The sequence below is a fragment of the Dendropsophus ebraccatus genome, chromosome 2 (assembly GCF_027789765.1).
Source record: "Dendropsophus ebraccatus isolate aDenEbr1 chromosome 2, aDenEbr1.pat, whole genome shotgun sequence".
Classification (NCBI taxonomy): Eukaryota; Metazoa; Chordata; class Amphibia; order Anura; family Hylidae; genus Dendropsophus; species Dendropsophus ebraccatus.
The window spans coordinates 54317610-54338603 of NC_091455.1; the positions used below are offsets into that span (position 1 = coordinate 54317610).

Here is a 20994-nt window from a genome sequence, read left to right on the forward strand (position 1 = left end):
CCAGCGCCAACCGAATAATGTAAAAAAACAACAATGCTGCAGCACTCTTTGAGAAGCTCTGGCGTCCTCATAATGCTCGTCCTGCACATGTATTTCACAAAGATTTTAAAGAAGATTTAATAAAGTAAAGAAATTATGGTGAGTGCCCTCTATATCTTCTACTTTTTCGTAAAAAATGCCTCACTTGATGGTACATTTGCTTTAACATGAAAAAAAACTTTAAGAAATAGGTAGTTTTCTGATGACACATTTCCTAAAATAAAGTGATAATTTTAAATGGAAATTATATATTCATCATGTGACCCTATAGAATATTTAATGACCAGATTGGATTTCAAGACTGGTTTAGTAAAGTAGGTACATTTTTACCATGACCATGGGGCATCCGCAACATCTAGAGAAAAGAAGGTTTCACCATCAGAACAGATGTAGATTCTTTACTGTAAGAGCAGTGAGACTATGGAATTCTCGTCCACATGATGCTGTCATGACTGACTGTCTGTTTATAAGTTCATGGGAGGTCTAAATGCTTGAAAAATATAATATTACAAGTTCTGGTCAATAGATTTCTGATACATTGATTCAGGGATTATTCTGATCGCCATTGGAGTTGGAAATGAATTTTCTCCCTGTGACGGGACAATTGCCATCTGCCTCATAAGGGTTTTTGCCTTCCTCTGGATCAACACAGTAGGATTTCTGTAGCTTGAACTTGATGGACTCTTGTCTTTTCTCAACCTTATTAACTATGTTACTCCCTCCTCTATCTTTTCTATTGCTCTATTTGATTTTTCCACTATTTTCAGCTCTATTATACTTATCTGCTTAATTAGGGTTGACGTCAATACATAAAGTCAACTTTTAACATGAGCCACAGGGATAACAAGGGTCGATGGTCACTGTAGCGAGTGTAGTAAAGGGTTACTGATCTGCACAGTTCATAAAATCTAACAATATGAAAATCAATCCACTAATTCCAGTATCACTCAGCAAACTGTTTGCCGCTTTTCTCCAGACAATTAGAATTAGTTTAAGGGAAACGGGAGACGGCAAATAATTAATTGATTAGCTCATTATTTACCTACATGTGGTAAAATTAGTGTCTTCACATGCTAATTACTTGACGCCAGCAGCTAAATTAGTGGACACTGTTACAGTAATACAAAACTGCTTACAAACGTATTAGCTAAACATACAGATTCCTCGTGTAATATTATCTACTATTTGCAGCAGAAAGTTTTAATTACGGCAACCTTTAATCTCTAAATAGCATGTATTATGGATAAAATCCCATTTCTTCAAATGGCCTTAAGTTCATAGTTTTAAGCTAAAGTTTTATAAGAACCAAAGAGCCCTTTTAACAACGACATTTTTCTAATTTCATGGTTCACCGATCAGTCAGTAAAGATTTAAATAATTCAGAAAGAAAGCCTATTCTGTTTCTTTTTCAGAACTTTAAATCAAGGGAAATTGTTTGACGTTTAATATGTTTTAACCCTTTTAATAACTGCTCGTGATTATGTTGGTTTAAGGAGAATGTTATTATAATGAAGGTGAATAGCAGTCAAGGACTTTTTTGATTAGATTTTAGACCTTTACCCTTTCATATAAAACATGAAAGCATAAAAGGCACTGTAAGGAAAATGACATTGTATGCTCTTTTATTTATATTTAAGTGTATAGAAGGAGATGTGTGCTATCATCAGAGTTTATGTTGGAAACCCCTCCAGCAAATATATTTTATGAAAGAAGATCAAAGTCCATTTATACTTTTTCAAAGAAAGCCCAGTATAATCAAATAGTGTTGGGGAACTGGAGGACAGGGCAGATACTCTTAACTTTACATATTCAAATAGGGTTTTCCTTATAAGTAAAATGATGGACTTCTATTTCCTGTGCAGACATTTTAGGGCTTCTTTCATTTTGCTTATATGTTGCTATCTCATTCATAGCTTTATTAGTCAATGGGAAACAAAGATTTTTAGATTCGTTTTTCTTGTATATACAGTAATTCAATCCATTTAGATACACATTTAAATAGGTGACCGTCAGGGTTTAATTCCAAACACTTTGGTGCCCTAGATCAGTGCTTCTCAAACTTTTTCTACTGGAGCCTCACCCAACATACCAAGGCAATACCTGGGCCTCACCAGACTGACCAAGAGGATGCCTGGGTCTCACCATCTGTGGTGAAAGTCCATTTAAGAGCTGAAAATAATGCCAGGGCTAGCTTTTACCCATCTCCCGACCTTTATTTTCTAATAAAGCAAATAAAGCAAGTACAAAATAAATTATTAATGTTGCTAAAATTGAGATCTTTGCAAAAAGCAAAAGGACTGTGCAGATCATGGTTACTTTTGTGAAAACTGGCTCCCCAGCTGGGCCTCACCAACAACCAGGGGGCGCCTCACAGTTTAAGAAGCACTGCCCTAGACACTAGGCCCCAGATTTATCAAAGTGTGTAAATATAAACTGGTGTAAACTGGCCATAGCAACCAATCACAGCTCAACTTTCAGTTCAAAACACAAGCTGAGCTGTGATTGGTTCTCAAGGGCAGTTTACCCCAGATTCTATTAAAGTGGTTGGCCATTTTATAGTAAAATTGCTCAGTGTACAGTATTAGTGTATGTTCTCACTGTATATACTGACAGCAGCTCCCTGTGTACCTTAAAGATAAAATCATACTCTCCTCCTCCAGGCTACCCTGCTCTGTGGGGTGTCTGTCCATAAGATGGCTGACATGGAGGAGCATGTGACCATGCCCCACCCCCCTAGTGTTCTCCTTAGGCATATACAGTCTCAGTGTTGCATACTGGGGAGCGGGGGCATTGTCACATATTCCTGCATGTCGGCCATCTTATGCACAGACTCACCACAGAGCAGGACAGCACAGCCTGGAGGTGGGGGGGTGACTAACTTTAGCTCTGTGAGGTACACAGGGAGCTGCTATCAGTAAGTGCATTGAGTACACTTACTAAGGCTCCAACTGCACTTTACATTGTCGACTATGGTGAATTGAAACGCGACCCGGAACTATTAGAAATGGAGACATTCACTGTTGATTGTTCTATTTGCCTTTTGTCCATGGATAGGAGACATTAACATTGCTTAAAGAATGGTATAATATTCATAGAGTTTTGTCTGAAATATATGCTTTTTAAAAAGAACAATAGTGCAAATAGATGCAGATTTCCCTTTCAAAAGTGACACATTAAGCTCTATATCTGTATCGTAAATGACAACAATACCTTCGTTTTGACCATTCAGTAACATAGTAGACCTGCCTCCTTCTTTGCAGGTCCTGTATGGTAATTCCAAATACACATGGATTATACAATCACCTGTTGGAATAATAAATCGCCTCTGATAACAGATGTTGGATCTGCTTTATTTTTCTTTATTTGTCAAAGCTTTTCCCCCCCGAAAGCATTTAATTCCTACAGTGGGGTCCAGTCTGATCACAGTGTAGCTCTGCCATGATCTTTTTAGTAGCCTTGGGGACAGTACTCAACAATGTTCAGTGTCAAGCGATGACAGACAGGGGTAAATGAAAGGGCTTCAAAGATGCTTCACTGTCTCTTGCTCTTGCTGGAGCTGGCATTCATCCAGGTCTTGCCTGCTAACACCATAGAAAGCAGCAGCTGGTGAGTAACATTAGCAAGCAGGGCCCGAGGGCTACCCATGTTCCTGCTCTCTGTTCACCAACTGCTATTCAGTAAAACAGCTGGATCAAAAAAGATTCAGTCAAGATGTAGTTAGAGTTTTATGTGTACAACTGTTTTGATATAGATTGTCTGCTAGAGGCAGAGATAATGATAGCTTTGCAAGTGAACATATTTGGCTGGGAGTAAAACTGGTGTATTTATTTTTATACGCTGCTTGTTCTGTAAGGCTGCTGTGAATTTACAGGCTGGTAATCCTACACAGTGAATGACACACAGAGACTGAAGTGATTTAGTTGCGATCACAACAGGATTTAGTAATCTGCCGCAGAGCATATCCCCGTCCCCAATTCAAGATAACTAGGAAAATACAGGAAAATCATAAATGTATATTTGCACATAGTAAACCTATTAGATGTTATTTGGGACAGTGTTTGGGGTTTGGATGGAATTATAAAAAAAAACATTATTTTGGGATCTCTATATAATCACTTTTTTTTTTAAGGCTAGGTCCACACTGCTTTTTTTATTTCCATTTACCGGAACTGTTTTTAAATGTTTAGTTAAAACATACAGAAAAATTAGGTCAACCACGTTTTTGTGTACGCTAAAAATGTTAAAAAATGATGCACCTTGATCTGTTTTTTCTATACTGTAAGTCAATGGAAAACAGATCATAATGGATGACATAAAACTGCATCTGTTCTTGCATCCCCCCCCCCCCCCACACACACACACACATAAAATGGATATGTTAAACGGACATCAAAAACGCAGTGTGGTACTAGCCTAACAATAATTGGAGAAAGGCTAATTTACTTTGCATATTTGGTAAATACAGCTCTAGTTTTGACAATAAAAAAATGTCTTCACTGTAACTATAGAGACTATAATGTCTCTAGGTCTGGAAAATCAATGGTTTGAATGGTTTGATGGTTTTTTTGTGACAACTATTAGAGCTAAATAAGTAGAGCATAGAAACATTTTTGGTATGAAAATATATAGAGATGAGCGAACCTCGAGCATGCTCGAGTCGATCCGAACCCGAACTTTCGGCATTTGATTAGCGGTGGCTGCTGAAGTTGAATAAAGCCCTAAGGCTATGCGGAAAACATGGATATAGCCCCGCTAATCAAGTGCCGATCATTCGGGTTTGGATGGACTCGAACCCGAAATCGGTTTGCTCATCTCTAAAAATATCCTTAAAGTGTTGTTTAATTGAAAAAACCTATATTGTACAATGGAATATGCAAAAATTATAAATTATTGAAGAGAATTACTTGTTCAGGACCCATCTCTATTGGCCAGAGCAGCGAGCACCTGTATAAGATTTCTCTGTGTTTGGAGGACCCATCATTACATCTAGTGGATTTTTATGTACATCATGACCATGCTTGGTTTCCTATTGGGGGGGCACTGCAATGGAATTGAACACTTCCTCCTAGATTCCTGCAAAGATCACAGCTGACCACTGCAGCATGATCATCTGTGATCAGCTCATCATCAAAAGACCTTACCAAAGCTCATGATGCCTGTAGACAAGACACATTATCTTTTTTTGGCCATTTGACTGACTTTTTTTGGATTACCATAATTTTGTTCCCAAATAACATCCACTTTTTCAAAACAATGGCCATTATTTATGGAACAATGGCCATTGTTTTAAAATAACTACTATTATTTGGGTGTAAAATAAAGGTCGTCCAAGAAAACAGCCTTTAAATTACCAAAAAAGGATGTTGGGTGGTCATAACCTACATGTGAAAATCACATAAAATATAAAATATCTTGTTGTTTTCAATGGGAATATAAACTTTATGAACTGTTCCATACATTTCTTCTGCCATGGATAGTATTGGATGTCACTTGTTAATGCATGTTTCCAAACTCTGCCTGAAAAATTCATCAGGTAGTTAGAACGGAGATTAACTCCATTACATGGGGCTAATCCGCATTCCAAGGTGTGTTGAAATCTCCAGCAATAGACAGTGGGGGGCCCTTTTAAGTGACCCATGGCTGCAAACAAGGATCAATTATGCATCCAGGCTGCACGAACGATCGCTGAATGATTTGTGCTGCCTATTAACTTCATCATAGTTGGCCGCACATTACCGTTTACACAGAAAATTGTGTGGTCGACTAGTGAGGGTTTAACTGCCCGAACAAAAGAAGTGATCAGCTGATGAACTAGCAATTTCTTGTTCTTTGCTGACTGCTGGACTTACAGTGATTGTTCCTGTCTACCCTACTACTATAGGGCCTATAAGTACTGGCAGAACTCCGAGGCTATGTCTCTAGGTTTCCTAGATAGGGACATTGCCTTCTACTGTAATTGATCCATTCATAATCTATAGGCAGTTGAAAAGAAAATTAAAAATTCTCTAAAATTTTGAAAGCTTGTATTGCAGTATTAGGAACATGTCATTTATGCAATACATTGACATATACCTGTACATTCAATAAACGTGAACTTCTCATTTAAATGCATGGAATACAGTCCTGATGCTTAGCGTCTTATTTGTATACATCCATTCCTCCAATACAGCTGATAATAAAAGTAATAATAATATTTATTTATTTGTATAGCGCCTACAGATCCCGCAGCGGTGAATGTTAATCTATGCACAAAAGTTACAATTATTTCAACATCATCGTTCCCTAATAAAAATAGGAATCTACATTGCATTATACTGTCATTTTAGTGTATAAAAAGCCATTGTTTCTAATCGGAATATAGTAATTAAAGGATGTCATCCCCTCTTTTTCATTTACCATCTTCTCTTTTGCAGTAGACAGTACTCGTGCTATACAATTCTCTAGAATAGAGATGAACGTGCGTAGTTTATGATGAAATGTAGGTGGAAGATGATTCTAATGAGTTCAGAAATCATTTATAGAATAGTTTGTTTTTGCTGCAAGCAAGTGCCTTGTTTTATTCAGTGGAATTTGGGTGACACTAAGGTTTGAACACATTTATTTCACTTGATCAGTTTTCTGTGCTGTGTCTCAGATACTAGATATTTCTAGCATAATCCTAAGAAGAAATCCACACAGTGAACATCTAATTTGTTTTGTAACAAAAGTTACTTAGAACGCAACCTTTTTTTTTTTTAAGCGATAAAGTTTAGGAATATATCTTAACTCTTAAAACACAATTTAAAAGATTAATTTTTTTGGGAATGCTTAAAAAATCATAAGCCTAAAGCCTAAGGCTGCACTACTGAAAAAGTCTGATCACTAGAGATGAGCGAGTCGGGCCAAGGTTCGGGTACGTACGACCCTGGACCATCGGCGTTTGAATCCTGCTGTCTTCCAAGTCTGTGGGCACGGTGGAGACAGCCTGAATCCCACCTGGAAAACAGGGATACAACCTATGACCTAGGCTGTATCCATGTTTTCCAGGCTGTCTCCTCCTTCTGCACGGAGCAGGCAGACAGCAGGGGTCAAATGCCGATAGTTCGGGTTCGTACAATCCCAAACCTTGGCCTGGCTCGCTCATCTGTACTAATGGCAGTATGTCCTCTTCCGATTTCCGATATCATGGTGACAATGTATGGGTTCAGATCACCATAGACATAAATGTCTACATTTTAGATGCCTAGAAGCAAATATGTTTTATATAAATGGTTGACCATGTACTGATGAAGGGAACAAGTCAGCCAAGCAACAGCAGCTACTTTCTGTCATCTCTTTGATCTGACTCTTTGAGATCCCCATATGCCTTATACTTTTTTCGGTCGTACCCACTACTCACATCCCGTTTGATTGTCAATATAAGGTGTAGGGGGCTCGCCCAACACTCCGGAGGAGATAGGGGTCAGGTATAAAGGTTTCCATTGGAAGAGGGAATCGCTCTGTAAGACACCCGTAAGCGCTAAAAGGGATATAGCTAAATGTGGTTGTTTGCTGAAGGTTTTACTACCACTAATGATTGCAACTCAACTTTTTTATACATTTATTTGAGGTTTTTTCTATTTCATATTTTTTCAAAGAATTATGTGGGCAGTTAGAATTTCTAAGCTCCCATTGTGCTTTGTTAACGGCATTTAGGCATACACTTTACAGCAACTAAAAGGCATAGATAAGAGATTGGAGGGGATCCATATGACTCCTAGGCATATTCTTATGCAGAGGTTGAGGAGATGAGCCGTGTGACTATTACCTATTGTGATTGACCTGATCCCATCTTATCTGTACAATGGAGTCATCTTTCATTAAAATCTTGCCTCTATTGACTGCTGAACATTTTTATTTACAAAACAGACAGTGGCAGCTTATTATTAGGCTTAGTGGCCAAAATTAAACTGCAAGATTTGAGATTTATTTTATAATATAGATTTGAAAATTAAAATAAAACAATTATTTAAATTCTACTGACAAGGTTCTTCATTACACTGACCTATTTTCTATTCTAAAATACTGCATTGTTTTTTAAGAAGAATGGAGATGACAGGTGTTTCCTTATACACAAATAGTAAGACCTGTCAATATAGCTGAGTGGGTGAAGCTAAAGGGGAAGCACTCAGCACACTCTTCTCCCTCTGTCCACCTCTTTTCAAAGGTTTCTTTGAAAAACCACAGTGTTTTACAGTTAAACAGTTCAATTTTAATGGAGCCTGTCAGTATTTCATGATACCTGTGGCTAGGACAGCATGAATCTGCTAACAGGTTCTCTTTCATTGTATTCTCAGAGCTGATGGATATGATGTAGATTTTACAGCAAAGTCATTGAGATTTTAACAAACTTCATTCACTCTCCTTGAAAAAAGGTTTCCTCAGAAATTGACATTAAATTGATTTTTAAACTGAATATTTCTTGCAGATTCTCCACATTGACTTTAACAGGGAAATATGAAATGTATAAGTGCACATTTTTTATGCGTTGACTGTTCTATTTATTTTTAGACTCTGCAGAAAAATGGGTACAGTCATTGCAGACTTACCTGTGGAAATCTTGTACATTTTCTACCCACAAATCTGGATGCAAAATCCACAGCTTTTCTGGGCTTTGTGGCCATAACTTTAAAGCAAATGTACCACCAGGTACATCACTTTGTTTTTTTAATGCTAACAGATCAGTGCCGGTGCGGAGATGTCGGTGGCACAGTCCTTTTTTGAACCACTGCCCAATTCCTGTGCACGGCTTTGGTCTATTCCCAAGCACCGGCCTGCCCCAGAGTGACAAAACCCCCTCCCCTCTGTAATGCACCTCCATTAGAATCAATGGAGCCGTGCCACAGAGAGAAGAGGAGGTCGGTGCGCAAGAAACGAGCAGATGTTCAAAAAAGAATCCCTATGCCAGTGCCAGTGCACCTCATGCCGGCACCGTCTGTTAATGTAAAAAAACCAAAGTGATTTACCTGGTGGTACCTTCACTTTAATAAAATGAATGAAAACTAAACAACAGAATTCTAAAAATGAACATGATCTTTATGGTTCAGTAGGAGCATCTTTGGTTCGTAGCTTCAACAGTTTGCACATAAACTATTGTTTGCCTTGTGTACATTATACCGGAGTGATTTTGATAACCTTCTTTTGTTTGATCAGATGCAGGATTTGCAGAACTCAGACAGGAATCAGTATTCTTCTCATGCACAAATGGCAGCTATGAGACCAAGGGTCCAACCTCAAGATATCCGACAGACGGCAATGATGCAGCATGGTCAGCTGACTACAATTAACCAGTCACAACTTAGCGCTCAGCTTGGTTTAAATATTGGGGGAAATACTGTTGCACATAATTCCCCATCCCCACCAGGAAGCAAATCTGCTACACCTTCACCATCTAGTTCAGTCCATGAAGATGAAGTAGAAGATACAGCAAAGGTATGAAGAATTCCATATTTTCTCCTCTGTTGGAGAAATGTAAACATATATAGTGGTATCTAATTGAGAAGACCAAAAAATATTGCATTGAAAAATATATTTTTTTGTGGGGTTGGTAAATAGGAGGCCTATATGCAAAAGATATAAGGGAATAGAAAAATTGAAAATACATTCTTAAAAAGATCGCCAGTCTTCTCCAATCTTATGTAGAGGTTTCTCTGTAAGGCTATGTTCATACAACGTTTTTTCCACTCAGTTTAAAATGACGTCCGTTAGTATGAGTCTAAAATAACGGACATTATTTAGCAGCCTGGCCTCCCCTTAGTGCAATGACTGGTGTTTGCACATTATTTTAGTTTGGGATTACTAATTGAACTTCGGGTGTGGCTTAATTGAAAAGTCCATTGAAATTAATAGTAAAGCTGGAGAAAGAACGGTGGGAAAAAGGAAAACTGTGTGAACTACTAATAAAAAACGTCCGCTGTTTGCAAAAGACGTCCGAAAATAATGATCATGTTCATTATTTTGACGTCCACGGCAAAAACGTCCGTTATTCAATACACTGTGCGCATTGGACGTCCGTCTTCCCATTAACTTTAATGCATTGCCATTCCAGTCAGTTAAATCGCTGCAAAAACGAACTTTATTTTAAATACGAAAATCGGCCGCCTTTTCTCTATTTTTGACGTTGCGTGAACATAGCCTAAGAGTGAAGCCTAATAACAGCATGTACAAGGCATATGCTATGTGTTTTTATTTTGCAGTATTGCAGGCCTGGTTAGAGGTTAAGAAAAGTTTATTAATATTGCCTATCTATGTATGCCCTACTATTGGCAGATACAGGTTGTCTATGATAATGGCCACTGGAGGTTATTACAGTAACTTCTTAAGGCTCCCTTTTGACTGACCTACACACGCACTAACTAAGCAGCAAATTGGCACTAAATTAAAGGAGCCTTTTACACAGCTCAGTTATTGTGCAGGTATCATTAAATTGTTCATGTGGCGCTTTACTTCCATTATTGTCATCTGCCTATCCTCAATTTACATTGGAGATGTGTGGCCCAGTAGCGATGATTTTTAAGCCTCTATACATGATCCATTTAGCCAATGCACAGGTGTTTTGTTGTTCATCAGCTGTTTGCTGGCCTTTTTTACTTAAAGTTTCGGAAAAAGTTTGTGAACACCGCTCACCATACTTTAAATCTCTGTGGTATAAGTGGGCGTGCAAGGAGCTTGCCTAGGACCACCAGGAAAATTGCAGTATCCAAGAAGAAAACTGTTCCAGCACTTGATTCCTTTAAAAAAATATTTATTTTATTTATAAAATCTATTAAAATAAATGAAATACAAGGTGCGCTTTGGTAGACACATTTCGGCTATGACTAGACTAGGCTAGTCATAGTCAAAATGCTTCTGACAAAAGAACACCTAAATGTTATTGATTTTAAAAGATTTTGCAAATAAAATGATTTTTTTAAGGAATCAAGTGCTGGAACAGTTTTCTAGATACTTCTTTACTTGGGTCAATTATCACGAATTCTATGAATGTTTTGCCAATATTGACCCATGTCAAAGACTCTTATCAGTCACATTACAACTGGGGAAAAAGTGCTGAGTGTGTCACCTTTTTATTGTGAATTTATGTAAAGTAAACACATTATCTTACCTCTAAAGGGAAGTAAACAATCTTAGGCCCCCTTCACACGTCCGGAAAAACCATCCGGATTTCCTATCAGGAAATCCGGACGGATTTCCGGACCCATAGACTTTAATTGGTCACGGACACCCTTCCGGATTTTTCCGGAAGGGTGTCCGTTCCGGAAAATATATCCGGAAAAAATAGGACATGTCCTATTTTTGTCCGGAATTCCGTTCCGGACGCCCCCATAGAAGGCTATGGGGGCGCCGGAATCACGGGCACTTTCCTGATGTACATCAGGAAAGTGCCCGTGATTCCGGATGGTTGACAGCCTGCCGGCACCCCCGCTGCCCGAACGCCGCGCCGCCACCACCCAAGGGATCCCTGCACCCGGACATCAGCTGCCGCCGCCTGGTGACCCCGCAGCGCCGCATCGCATCACCCCGCCGCCGCCGCCGCCCGATGACCCAGCGCCGTATCGCATCACGCCGCCGCCCGCTGACCCCGCATCGCATTACCCCTCCGCGCCGCATCGCCCCGCCGCCGTATCGCATCACCCCGCCGCTGCCGCCCGATGACCCCGCCGCCGCATGACATCACCCCGCCGATGACCCCGCCGCATCGCATCATCACCGCCGCCGCCGCCCGGTGACCGCGCCGCATCGCATCACCCCGCCGCCACCCGACCTCTGTTCCCCTCCCTCTCCGAGTCCGCAGCAGCTTGCACCCGCCCGCCCGGGACTCCCACCAGCTGCCGCCGCTGTTCTTCCGCCGCCGACAGGTGAGATACACAGCCCTCTCCCCCCCAATACTAAAACTCCCAACATGTCCTGCTAACAGGCCATGATGGGAGTTGTACTTCTGCAGCCTGTGGCCATCCAGGTTGCAGGAGTACAACTCTCATCATGTCCCTGTTGACAGGTCATGATGGGAGTTGTACTTCTGCAGCCTGTGGCCATCTAGGTTGCAGAAGTACAACTCTCATCATGCCCCTGTTGGAAACACTTTTTTTTTACTCATCAGGAAATCCTGAAGGTTTTTCCTGATGGTTTCCTGATGGTAAAAACGGATTACTGTCAGGAAATCCTGATACTATCCTGATGACATTTGAGGTCTCCTGATCAGGATTTCCTGACAGTAAAAACTGACACGGACGTGTGAATGGGGCCTTACTCTGTCCAAACGTGCACATCTGTGCTGGGGTTAGATGGTCTTAGAAATCTAGTAATGGTTTTGTAAATCATTGGCATGCTTATTTCAACCATATTTTCTGCCCACTTTCTTTTAGTTTTATTTATAAACAAATGTATTTGTAAAAAATTGAAAATGCATATTTTACTACTGCAAGCTAGGTTGGCAGTTTTGGTTTACTTATCACTAAATAATTGATCCAGTTGCATTGTACACAATCTTCTAACATACTTATTGCATATTACATATTACAGGGACCAACTATGGCCTGATTAATTTAGTAAACATGCGCCAATCTGCTAGATGGGCACTTGTTTACTGGACCTATTAAATGGTCTGATAATCGGGCATTAAGGGTTGCATGGACATCCTTAGCGATGTCCAAGCAGCTCCCGAACACCTGACACCTTACCTCTTTCTGATCTTGGTCTTCTCTCCTGTGTTTCGCAATTTCCCAGCTCACCATGGCCTGTGGTTGGCAGAGCGACCTGTTAGATGGTCACTCAGATGCTGCAGCCATCAGAATTGGGAAGCTGTGGAGCACAGAAGAGAAGACTGGGAGTGGGGAGAGGTAAGGTGTCAGGTGTTTAGGGAATGGTCAGCCATTGGACGTGCATCATGATCGGTGCCCAACAATTTTAGGTCCAAACCTAAAACAACGATCAGCTGATGATTGTTGTCATCGTCTGATGGTTGTCTCTATTACATGGAGCGATAATCGGCCAACGGCCCAATTTGGCCCATCATTGCTCCATGTAATAGGGCCCCTTACAGTGCCTATAAAATATCAGTTTATTGGCATCTTGTGCTAGAACCCTGCATGCAGAGTTCTATGAAAAGATGACCAGCATTGTAATATCATGGAGAAGTATTTACAGGACTCTTTAATATATTCTTGTATTGGAAAGATGTCAATCCCAAAGGCCATAATCTATTTGGCTCTGGGTAGACTGAGGTATGGGGTGTAAAGAATGCCCCTGGCTTTTTTCTTTAAAACTACATAGAAGTTTATAGAAATATCCAAAGACACAGCTCACCACTTCCCATTGGGTGCACCTGTGCACACATTCTCCCCTTGGTAAAAGAAGCCACACAGTATAGTGAAAAGATGAATCCAGCAACATAATGTCAGCCCAACACAATCCACATTCCCAACATGTTTCGTATCTTCCTATCTTAGTCATGGCATGCCATCCATGGGAGTTTAGGGCAGAAAGCATCAGGAAATACAGCAGCCACTTTGTAGGATCCAGTTGAGTAAAATTACCCCTTCACTGGTTTCATGAGGCTTATGGGAAACTTCACGTGGAACCTCTTGAGCCTGAACATCCTTCATGTTCCTCAAGAACATATATAAGGACAAATGACAAAAGTTTCTCACAAACACACAGTTCTTACAACTAAGAATGTGCTCCATATTGTCATCAGCAGTGGTTTTGAAAATCCGGAGAGAGGGTGATAATTTTAGGTGGAACAATGGGAACGCAATTGATTAAAGTGAGCGTCTTTAAAAATAAAATCTACCATAAATCCACCATGGTGGTCAAACCAGAAACAAGAGTCAGATGTGAGATGATCAAAATCCCAGTCCAGTATCAGTAGAAATAGATAATAGTTAAAGAATACCTAAAGATGAAATTCTTGAGGTTTTATACACACTAAATATTTCTGGGTGTCCAGGTTATTATCTGGCTACAGAAGCAGAAGGAAGTTTGCAAGTGAGCTTGACTGCAGGATGAGAAGACGGCTTGAATAAAAGTGCCAAAGATAACACCCTCCTAAAGAGACGTAGCGGCACAAAGGAACATACCCTAGGAGAACCAGAATAGATGTTTAAAGCTGACAGGATCTTCAAGAAGAGTATGCAGTGGGTGGATGGATGTGGGAAATGCAAGTTCTCTCTGATCGTTCTCTGCTGAACAACACAAAATCAAACCCTGAGAAGAAAGGGCACAAGGTGCTTGTGGAAGATTAAACCTGGAAGGAAGGAATCACAAGATTCTTGTCAAAGGAAGTGATGCAATATCCCCAAAGTAAGCTTTACACCCAAGTAGTTTACATTCTACGGTGGTGTAGTTAATCTGAAAGATAATCTGAAGGGTAACCCCAGGAGCACTAGTGTACTACCAAATGACCAAAAACAAAATCTCAAATACCTCCAACCTGGAGACATACTTGAACCATACATTGACTAACAGATCTTTCATATAAGGCTCTTGAAGGGACAGCACTAAAATCAAAATTTTATTGTTGTGCTAAGGGCATGTCAAGCCCAAGGGCCATACGAGATGGCTTGATGAGTTGATGTAAGCGAGCGCCAATCTGCTAGATCTGTGCTTGCTTACCGAGGAAATATACAGCAGGATAATAGTGCTTGCAGAATAAGTGTAAAATAATAGGGTTACATAGCTGTCCGCGCTCCCTGATGTCCTGCTAGCTTCGGCCCCCTCCCTGCAGTGCATGACATGATAGCCCACTCATCCAATAACCAAGACAGTGCCTCGGTCAGTAATTGGCTGAACGGCCTGTCACCTCTGACACTGCAGGAATCTAGCAGGAAAATCAGGGAGCATTGAGAGGTATGTATAAATTCTGCAAATTCACCAAACCTCCTTGATAGGTAGTCCCTTAAGTCCCACTTAGTTGTCTCGTATGGATGATCTACCGAATCGGCTGATTATCGCTCTGTGTAATAGGGCCCTTTATTCATAGGATTAAATGAACAAAAAACTGTGAATTTCATGTAGCCTATTTGCCCACAGACAAGACACGTGAAACTAACCAGCAGGCTTTTTCCACCTGTGACAAGAGCATGGTCTCTTCAGAAAGAGCAGCTAGAGGAATATTGAAGGTTGCAGCCAAGGATACTGAAAGATGCGTTCTTTTCTCTTGGAATCTCTCCTAGGAACAAAGATGCACTGGTCACTACAGAGAATAAATTTTCCAGGAAAATTACCAGCCTTGTAGACAGTTTTTATAGAAAACTGTAACTGAAGCCCCATTATTCCATGTTAACTCTGATGTCAGTGTGCTGAACTTGATCGTAAACTATCTGATAGTAAATATTCCAGTATGGCAAAATGCGTTAAAACTTAATCACACTCACCTTCCCTGATCCCCTGCCACTGTCATTCCAAGGGCACATGGTCTTTGCCACTGACTGACTTGCTGACTCTGCAGGAAGTGCTTGGTCATCCAGTCACTGGGTGAAGAGAGCTGTGGGGACCAGGTGTCCTTGGAAGGGCAGTCGTCAGGGATCAGGACAAGATTAGTATGGTTTGCTTGTCTGTTTTTTAAGTATCCAGATTCAGTTTTTAAAAAATGTTGCCATGATGGAGCACACCTTTAATAGCTAAAATCATTTAAATGGATTTATGCAGTTTAGAGCTCTGTTTTGTCAGAAGACTTGGCTTAACTTTTTTTAGGACCTTTAAAAGTTAAAATCTGATTGGCACATTTCTTAAGAATGTGTGACATCATTCAAGCATTCCAAGGAGGTCCCAACATATGGACACTTTTTGATGTCTCAATTGCTTGCGTAAGTGTGAACAAGTATTTTCTTGTTCCCTACCAGAAATATTTGTTCTACTATTAAATTATCTGTGTAGTGATCTGATATAAGGAATCCTTGAATATCAGATTTTTAATTAGTTGTCTTCAATCCAAACTCTGTGACATTTTCCATGGGCTTTACCCTCCCTGCAGTTTATTCTGCAGAATTGCACTAATTTTCACCGCAATTAGAACATTCTTCCTGTGCTACTATAGTAAATAACGTATGCCTCTGCCATATGTCATACAGGAATGCTAACTCAGTAAGGGACAAAAGCGTGTGCTTATGATTAAACATAGGCGAGGAAAAATATGACTGCAAGAACCTGAAAAAGTAATTGAAAGACTGCAGGGTACAAAGTAACACGATTTGAGGACCTTACAGCTAAGAAGAAAATACATATGCTTGAGCAAACATATGTCTCCCACAACAATGCCATGTTAGGCGTGTATGTACTAAAATTCTGGTGCCAAACAGAATTCAGAGCTATGTAAATGTTAAAATAAGTTGAATCTTGCACACATCCTGAGGCAATGCTGTGTCCTCAGATAAGAGTCTCTGAATATCCAGTGTAAGAAATGTTACATTGTACTCTTTAGTTGTTTACTTTAGTCTCCGATTCAGAGGAGGCAAGTTTTCCCAGCGTTGTATGGAAGAATTTTATTCTATAATTACTTGTAGTAATTAACTATACTTATATTTCCTTATATTTTTCATAAATCAGGCAATTTTCAGAGTATACATTTTTAATAAAGCAGAAGTAGATTTATTATGAATTCCTATTTTCAGTTGTTGGAAGTAATCTGTGCTTCTCCGGCTGTAGTGAAACTACAACTCTCAGAAAGACCGGGATTGAAACTATAAAAACAGTCTGCATGTGAGCTGACATGTAGGTCATTCGGTTTAAAGCCAATATACCACTGGTACATCGCTTTTTTGTTTTTTACATGAATAGACCGGTGGGGGGATGCCGCAGCTGCTGTGCTATTTTTGAACCGCTGCCCACACAGAGCTGGTTTATTACCGAGCACCGGCCAGGCATAAAGCACTGGAGGTGGGCCGGCCGCCCCCCAGTGTGTCAAAACCTCCTCAACTCTGTGACACGGTCCCCAGTGTGTCAAAACCTCCTCAACTCTGTGACACGGCTACATTGATTCTAATGGAGCCGTGTCACAGAGGGGAGGGCAGATCGTTACAGTTGGAGCTGGCCGGTCCATCTCCAGAGCTTCATGCCTGGCTGGTGCTCGGTAATAGACCTATTTTTTAAAAGAACGTCTGTTTTCCTATTAAATCAATGGCTGTTTCATACTGCAATGAAATGCATTAAAGTCAATGCAATAACAACCATTGTTTTCACACAATGCATTGAACAACGGCCATTTTTTTGAATGCCAAACAACAGCCATAGTTCAATGCATTGTGTGAAAACAACTGAAGCTCGCACCTTTTTTCCTTCATTTTGAAATTCTTCAGAACTCAGAAAACTTATGACAATTTTCTTACTGAAAACTGAAGAAAGCTCTAACATTTTGGTATGACACTAGAAAAAAGCATTAATGTATGTATTATTATATTATTATCATTATATTATATTATGATACCAGGAACAAACAATGGATGGTTTTAGAAACACCTCTTGTTTTATTCCCACTACCACCCTGTTGTGGATTGTTTCTTCCCACCAATACTCAATACCACAATTCGTTATCACGGATTTGGACACGAATTTGTAGTAAATGACACCATAGATGCTGTTCTCCAGACTAGAGCCCTTAAAGGGGTACTTCAGAGGGGGGGGAGTACATTTAAAGTTATTTAAATATATATAATGTATATAAAACCAAAAACAAGTTATAGTCCCTTATATTTTATTAAAGTAGACACCTGGAACTTTGTGAAAATGCCACCCAGCTCTTTGCAACCATTGTGTATCTTAGCAATGTATCAGAGATTCTTAGAATGAACAAATTAATGATTGAAAATGGAAACTTCATTTTAACTCCATCTATTAACATATGTAAAAATCATTTGACATCAAGCCAGCATTTTTCACATAAAACCAGAAAACCTTTTTAAATTCAACTTAATATTATTGTCTTCCAAAGTACATCTAAATGATATCCCAGATACTTTTTTCTTATTAGGAGCCAACTAATTGACACAATGCTTTAACAACGGCCCATATGATCTTATGCAGTTTGCTGTTCAATTACCAACGTTTCTACTTGGAAAACCTAAAAAAAAAAAAAATTTAAAAATACAAATGCCAGTCGGAGAATGATGATATGGTACAAACAGTACTTGTATAGTGATAGTGATACACCCGTTTACATTTACGCTTTATTATAACATCTGTAAACCCTTAGAGAACTTTTGGCCTTATTCTGCCATAATAGTGTTTGCAGAGTAACATATACATTTTTCAAGTAGTACAAAACTACTAGCACTAGTCTTATGTGACCACAGACAAAATATAAACAAAAAGACACAGTTGTTACCATGAACGATAGCCGATGACTGCATCCTACATTTTTTCAGTCATAAAATACTCAGTGGAAATATTTTTATTTTTGTGCTTGTAAATTGAATCACTATTTCCATATAAATAAGTCATTTTAATATAATTGCTCTCAAATTGCTATCACATGTAGAAACATGTCTCCGGGAATGCTTTTTGTATCATTGTTAAAGCTATATTTTCATCTTAGCATAGATGTCTCTTAAGACAGGTTTCAGATGAGTGTAATATGGGTTGATTTCTGCTGTATGATGCTTTCAGTTCAGGTCATTAAGCCCACACCCACATACATCTCTACCAGAATTTTATTGTTTTACATTATAATTTTTTAGCTCTTTCTTATAGATAAAAAAAAGTAAAAGGGAAAGCTACTACCAGACTTCTCTGGTGTTGATGTATTTCCTGCTGAAATCTAACATACCCTGCCATTCTCTTCCCTAACATCCCCTAGAGTCAATCCTCAAACATGTTAGATGTCAACCAGTCTTGCCAAAATTGACAGATGGTGTGTATGGTATCTTTAAAGTGTCACTGTCGTTATAACTTTCAAAATCTAAATCAAGTGTAGATGCGAAATAAAGCAAGTTTGCAAATTACATTCCTTTTTTTTTTTTTTTATCATGCTGTAAAACAAAGCTATACTTACCAGAAATCTAGGTCCAGTCTCCTGAAGACAGCTTTTAAGTCTTGTATTTGTTGTAAAAACAGACTAAACACATGAAGTCCCGGCCAGTACAGAGTGTCACAGCTCAATGTGTCGGTCAATCAAATGATTGCCTTCTCTGTTAGCGAGCACATGATCTGGGAAACATGGGACTTCCTGTGTGTAGACTCAGAAATAAAAAAAAAGAGTGTAAACACAGGCAGGGCAGCGAAGGTTCTTCGCTAGTCAGCTAATTTTCTGCGATCGACCAACGACGATTTAAGAACATGTTGAAAGATCACAATGAACGATTTATCGCTCATCGCTTGATAGTACGCAGTGTTTACATGAGCCGATTATCGCTCAAATGTGATCGTTATCGCAAAAATTTAAATGATAATCGCTCCGTGTACAGGGACCATAAGGTCCCTGTTACACAGATCGATAATTAGCCAAATCAGGCCAATTTGGCCAATTATTGCTGTGTAATAGAGACAATAAACAGCCAATGACAACGATCATTAGCTGATTGTGTTTTTTAGTCCAACACCAAAATCATTGGCCACCGACCTCTACGTGTAATAGAAACGCGCGGCCGACGGCTAACAATTGAATAAGATGTTAATACATTACCTCTCCATGCTCCCGGCCTTCTACTGTTCGCTGCTTGCTTCACAGAGCAGCGGCTATAGCTTTAAAGAGGTTTCTGAGATGACAGGCCAATCAGCCAATCACTGGCCATGGCGGTACTGGCCAGTGATTGACTGAGCGGCCTGTCAGCTCAGACAGGCCGCCATGAAGCTGCAGCCTCGGCACCAGGAAGCAAGCAGAAGACAGGAGAAGGCCGGGAGCGTGGAGAGGTAATATATTAACAGTCTATATAATATATAAACAATCATCGAGCCATGTAATAGGTTCAGTAAATGAGCGCCGATCTCACTGATGAAGGCTCATTTACATTATTGATCAGGCCGTCTAATTGATCAGGCTCGTCTAATAGGACCTTTAATCATCTAGCTTTCACAAAGAGATTTCCGTAAGATACATCTATTATGTGTGGTTCAGTGTAAATATGTTATGAGATAACAACAATGTTTTGTCAATTCAGCATATTACTTATTACAACCAGTCCAAATGACAAGATGAAGCGTTGCCATAGGAGTCAATCGGAATACTGCTTTAATTGCATAACCTGCATTAGGAATCCGAAGGGTTGCTATGGGAAGCATCTCCACCTTTTGATGTGGCAAGCCTTGTCATAGTGTTCTCATTTATTTGACCAATTATTTATGTGCAGAGTATACAGATTTATTGAGGTTAGTCATTAACTAGACTCATTTGTTGGTTGTGCATGCTGCCATAATTGCATCTGTATTTACATAGTTACATGTCTATCAAGTCCAACCTATAATCCTACAGAGTTGTCATACGTTCTTCTATCCTCCCATGTATACCTCAGAATGACTCACATTGTCAACAATAATCACATCTGGCAGCAGCTCCTAGTGAGAGAGGTGAGCAGTTGTCTTCAAGCCTGGATCTTGTTCAACTTATCCATCCACATACGAGATGATGGCAGGACTAAACTATCTCTTGATAAATTTTGTTGGTCCATTTGTATCCACCCTAGCTAATTTGAGCTGGATGGCAATTATAAAATATGTATAATGTTTGACAGCTGAGATGTAAAGTCATTCTATCATAACAAAACAGAACAGAATTACATAAATTATGTTCTAGACAACATAATAAATAATGCCAAGTAAATACCTCTGAAATGTCTGCGCTGTGCTATATAGAAATTTATGTTGCATAAATGTATTGCATATCCATCATAGTGAAGCCTACTGAATGGACATCAATCCTAATAACATAAGAAAAAACTGACATAAGAATCTGCATGACAGACACAGCCTAAATAATAATAAAGAAAAATAAGATATACAATGTTTAAAGTG

The 20994-nt window shown here is 39.5% G+C and overlaps 1 protein-coding gene across 1 annotated transcript in view; it reads left to right on the forward strand.

Moving 5' to 3' along the window:
• The window catches only part of TOX (thymocyte selection associated high mobility group box), a 249488-nt gene that overhangs the window by 181255 nt on the left and 47239 nt on the right, over positions 1-20994 (forward strand). The window contains exon 4 of the mRNA XM_069960009.1: positions 9211-9489. Within this exon, the coding sequence (XP_069816110.1) occupies positions 9211-9489 (279 nt within the window). The remainder of the gene's footprint in view (positions 1-9210; positions 9490-20994) is intronic.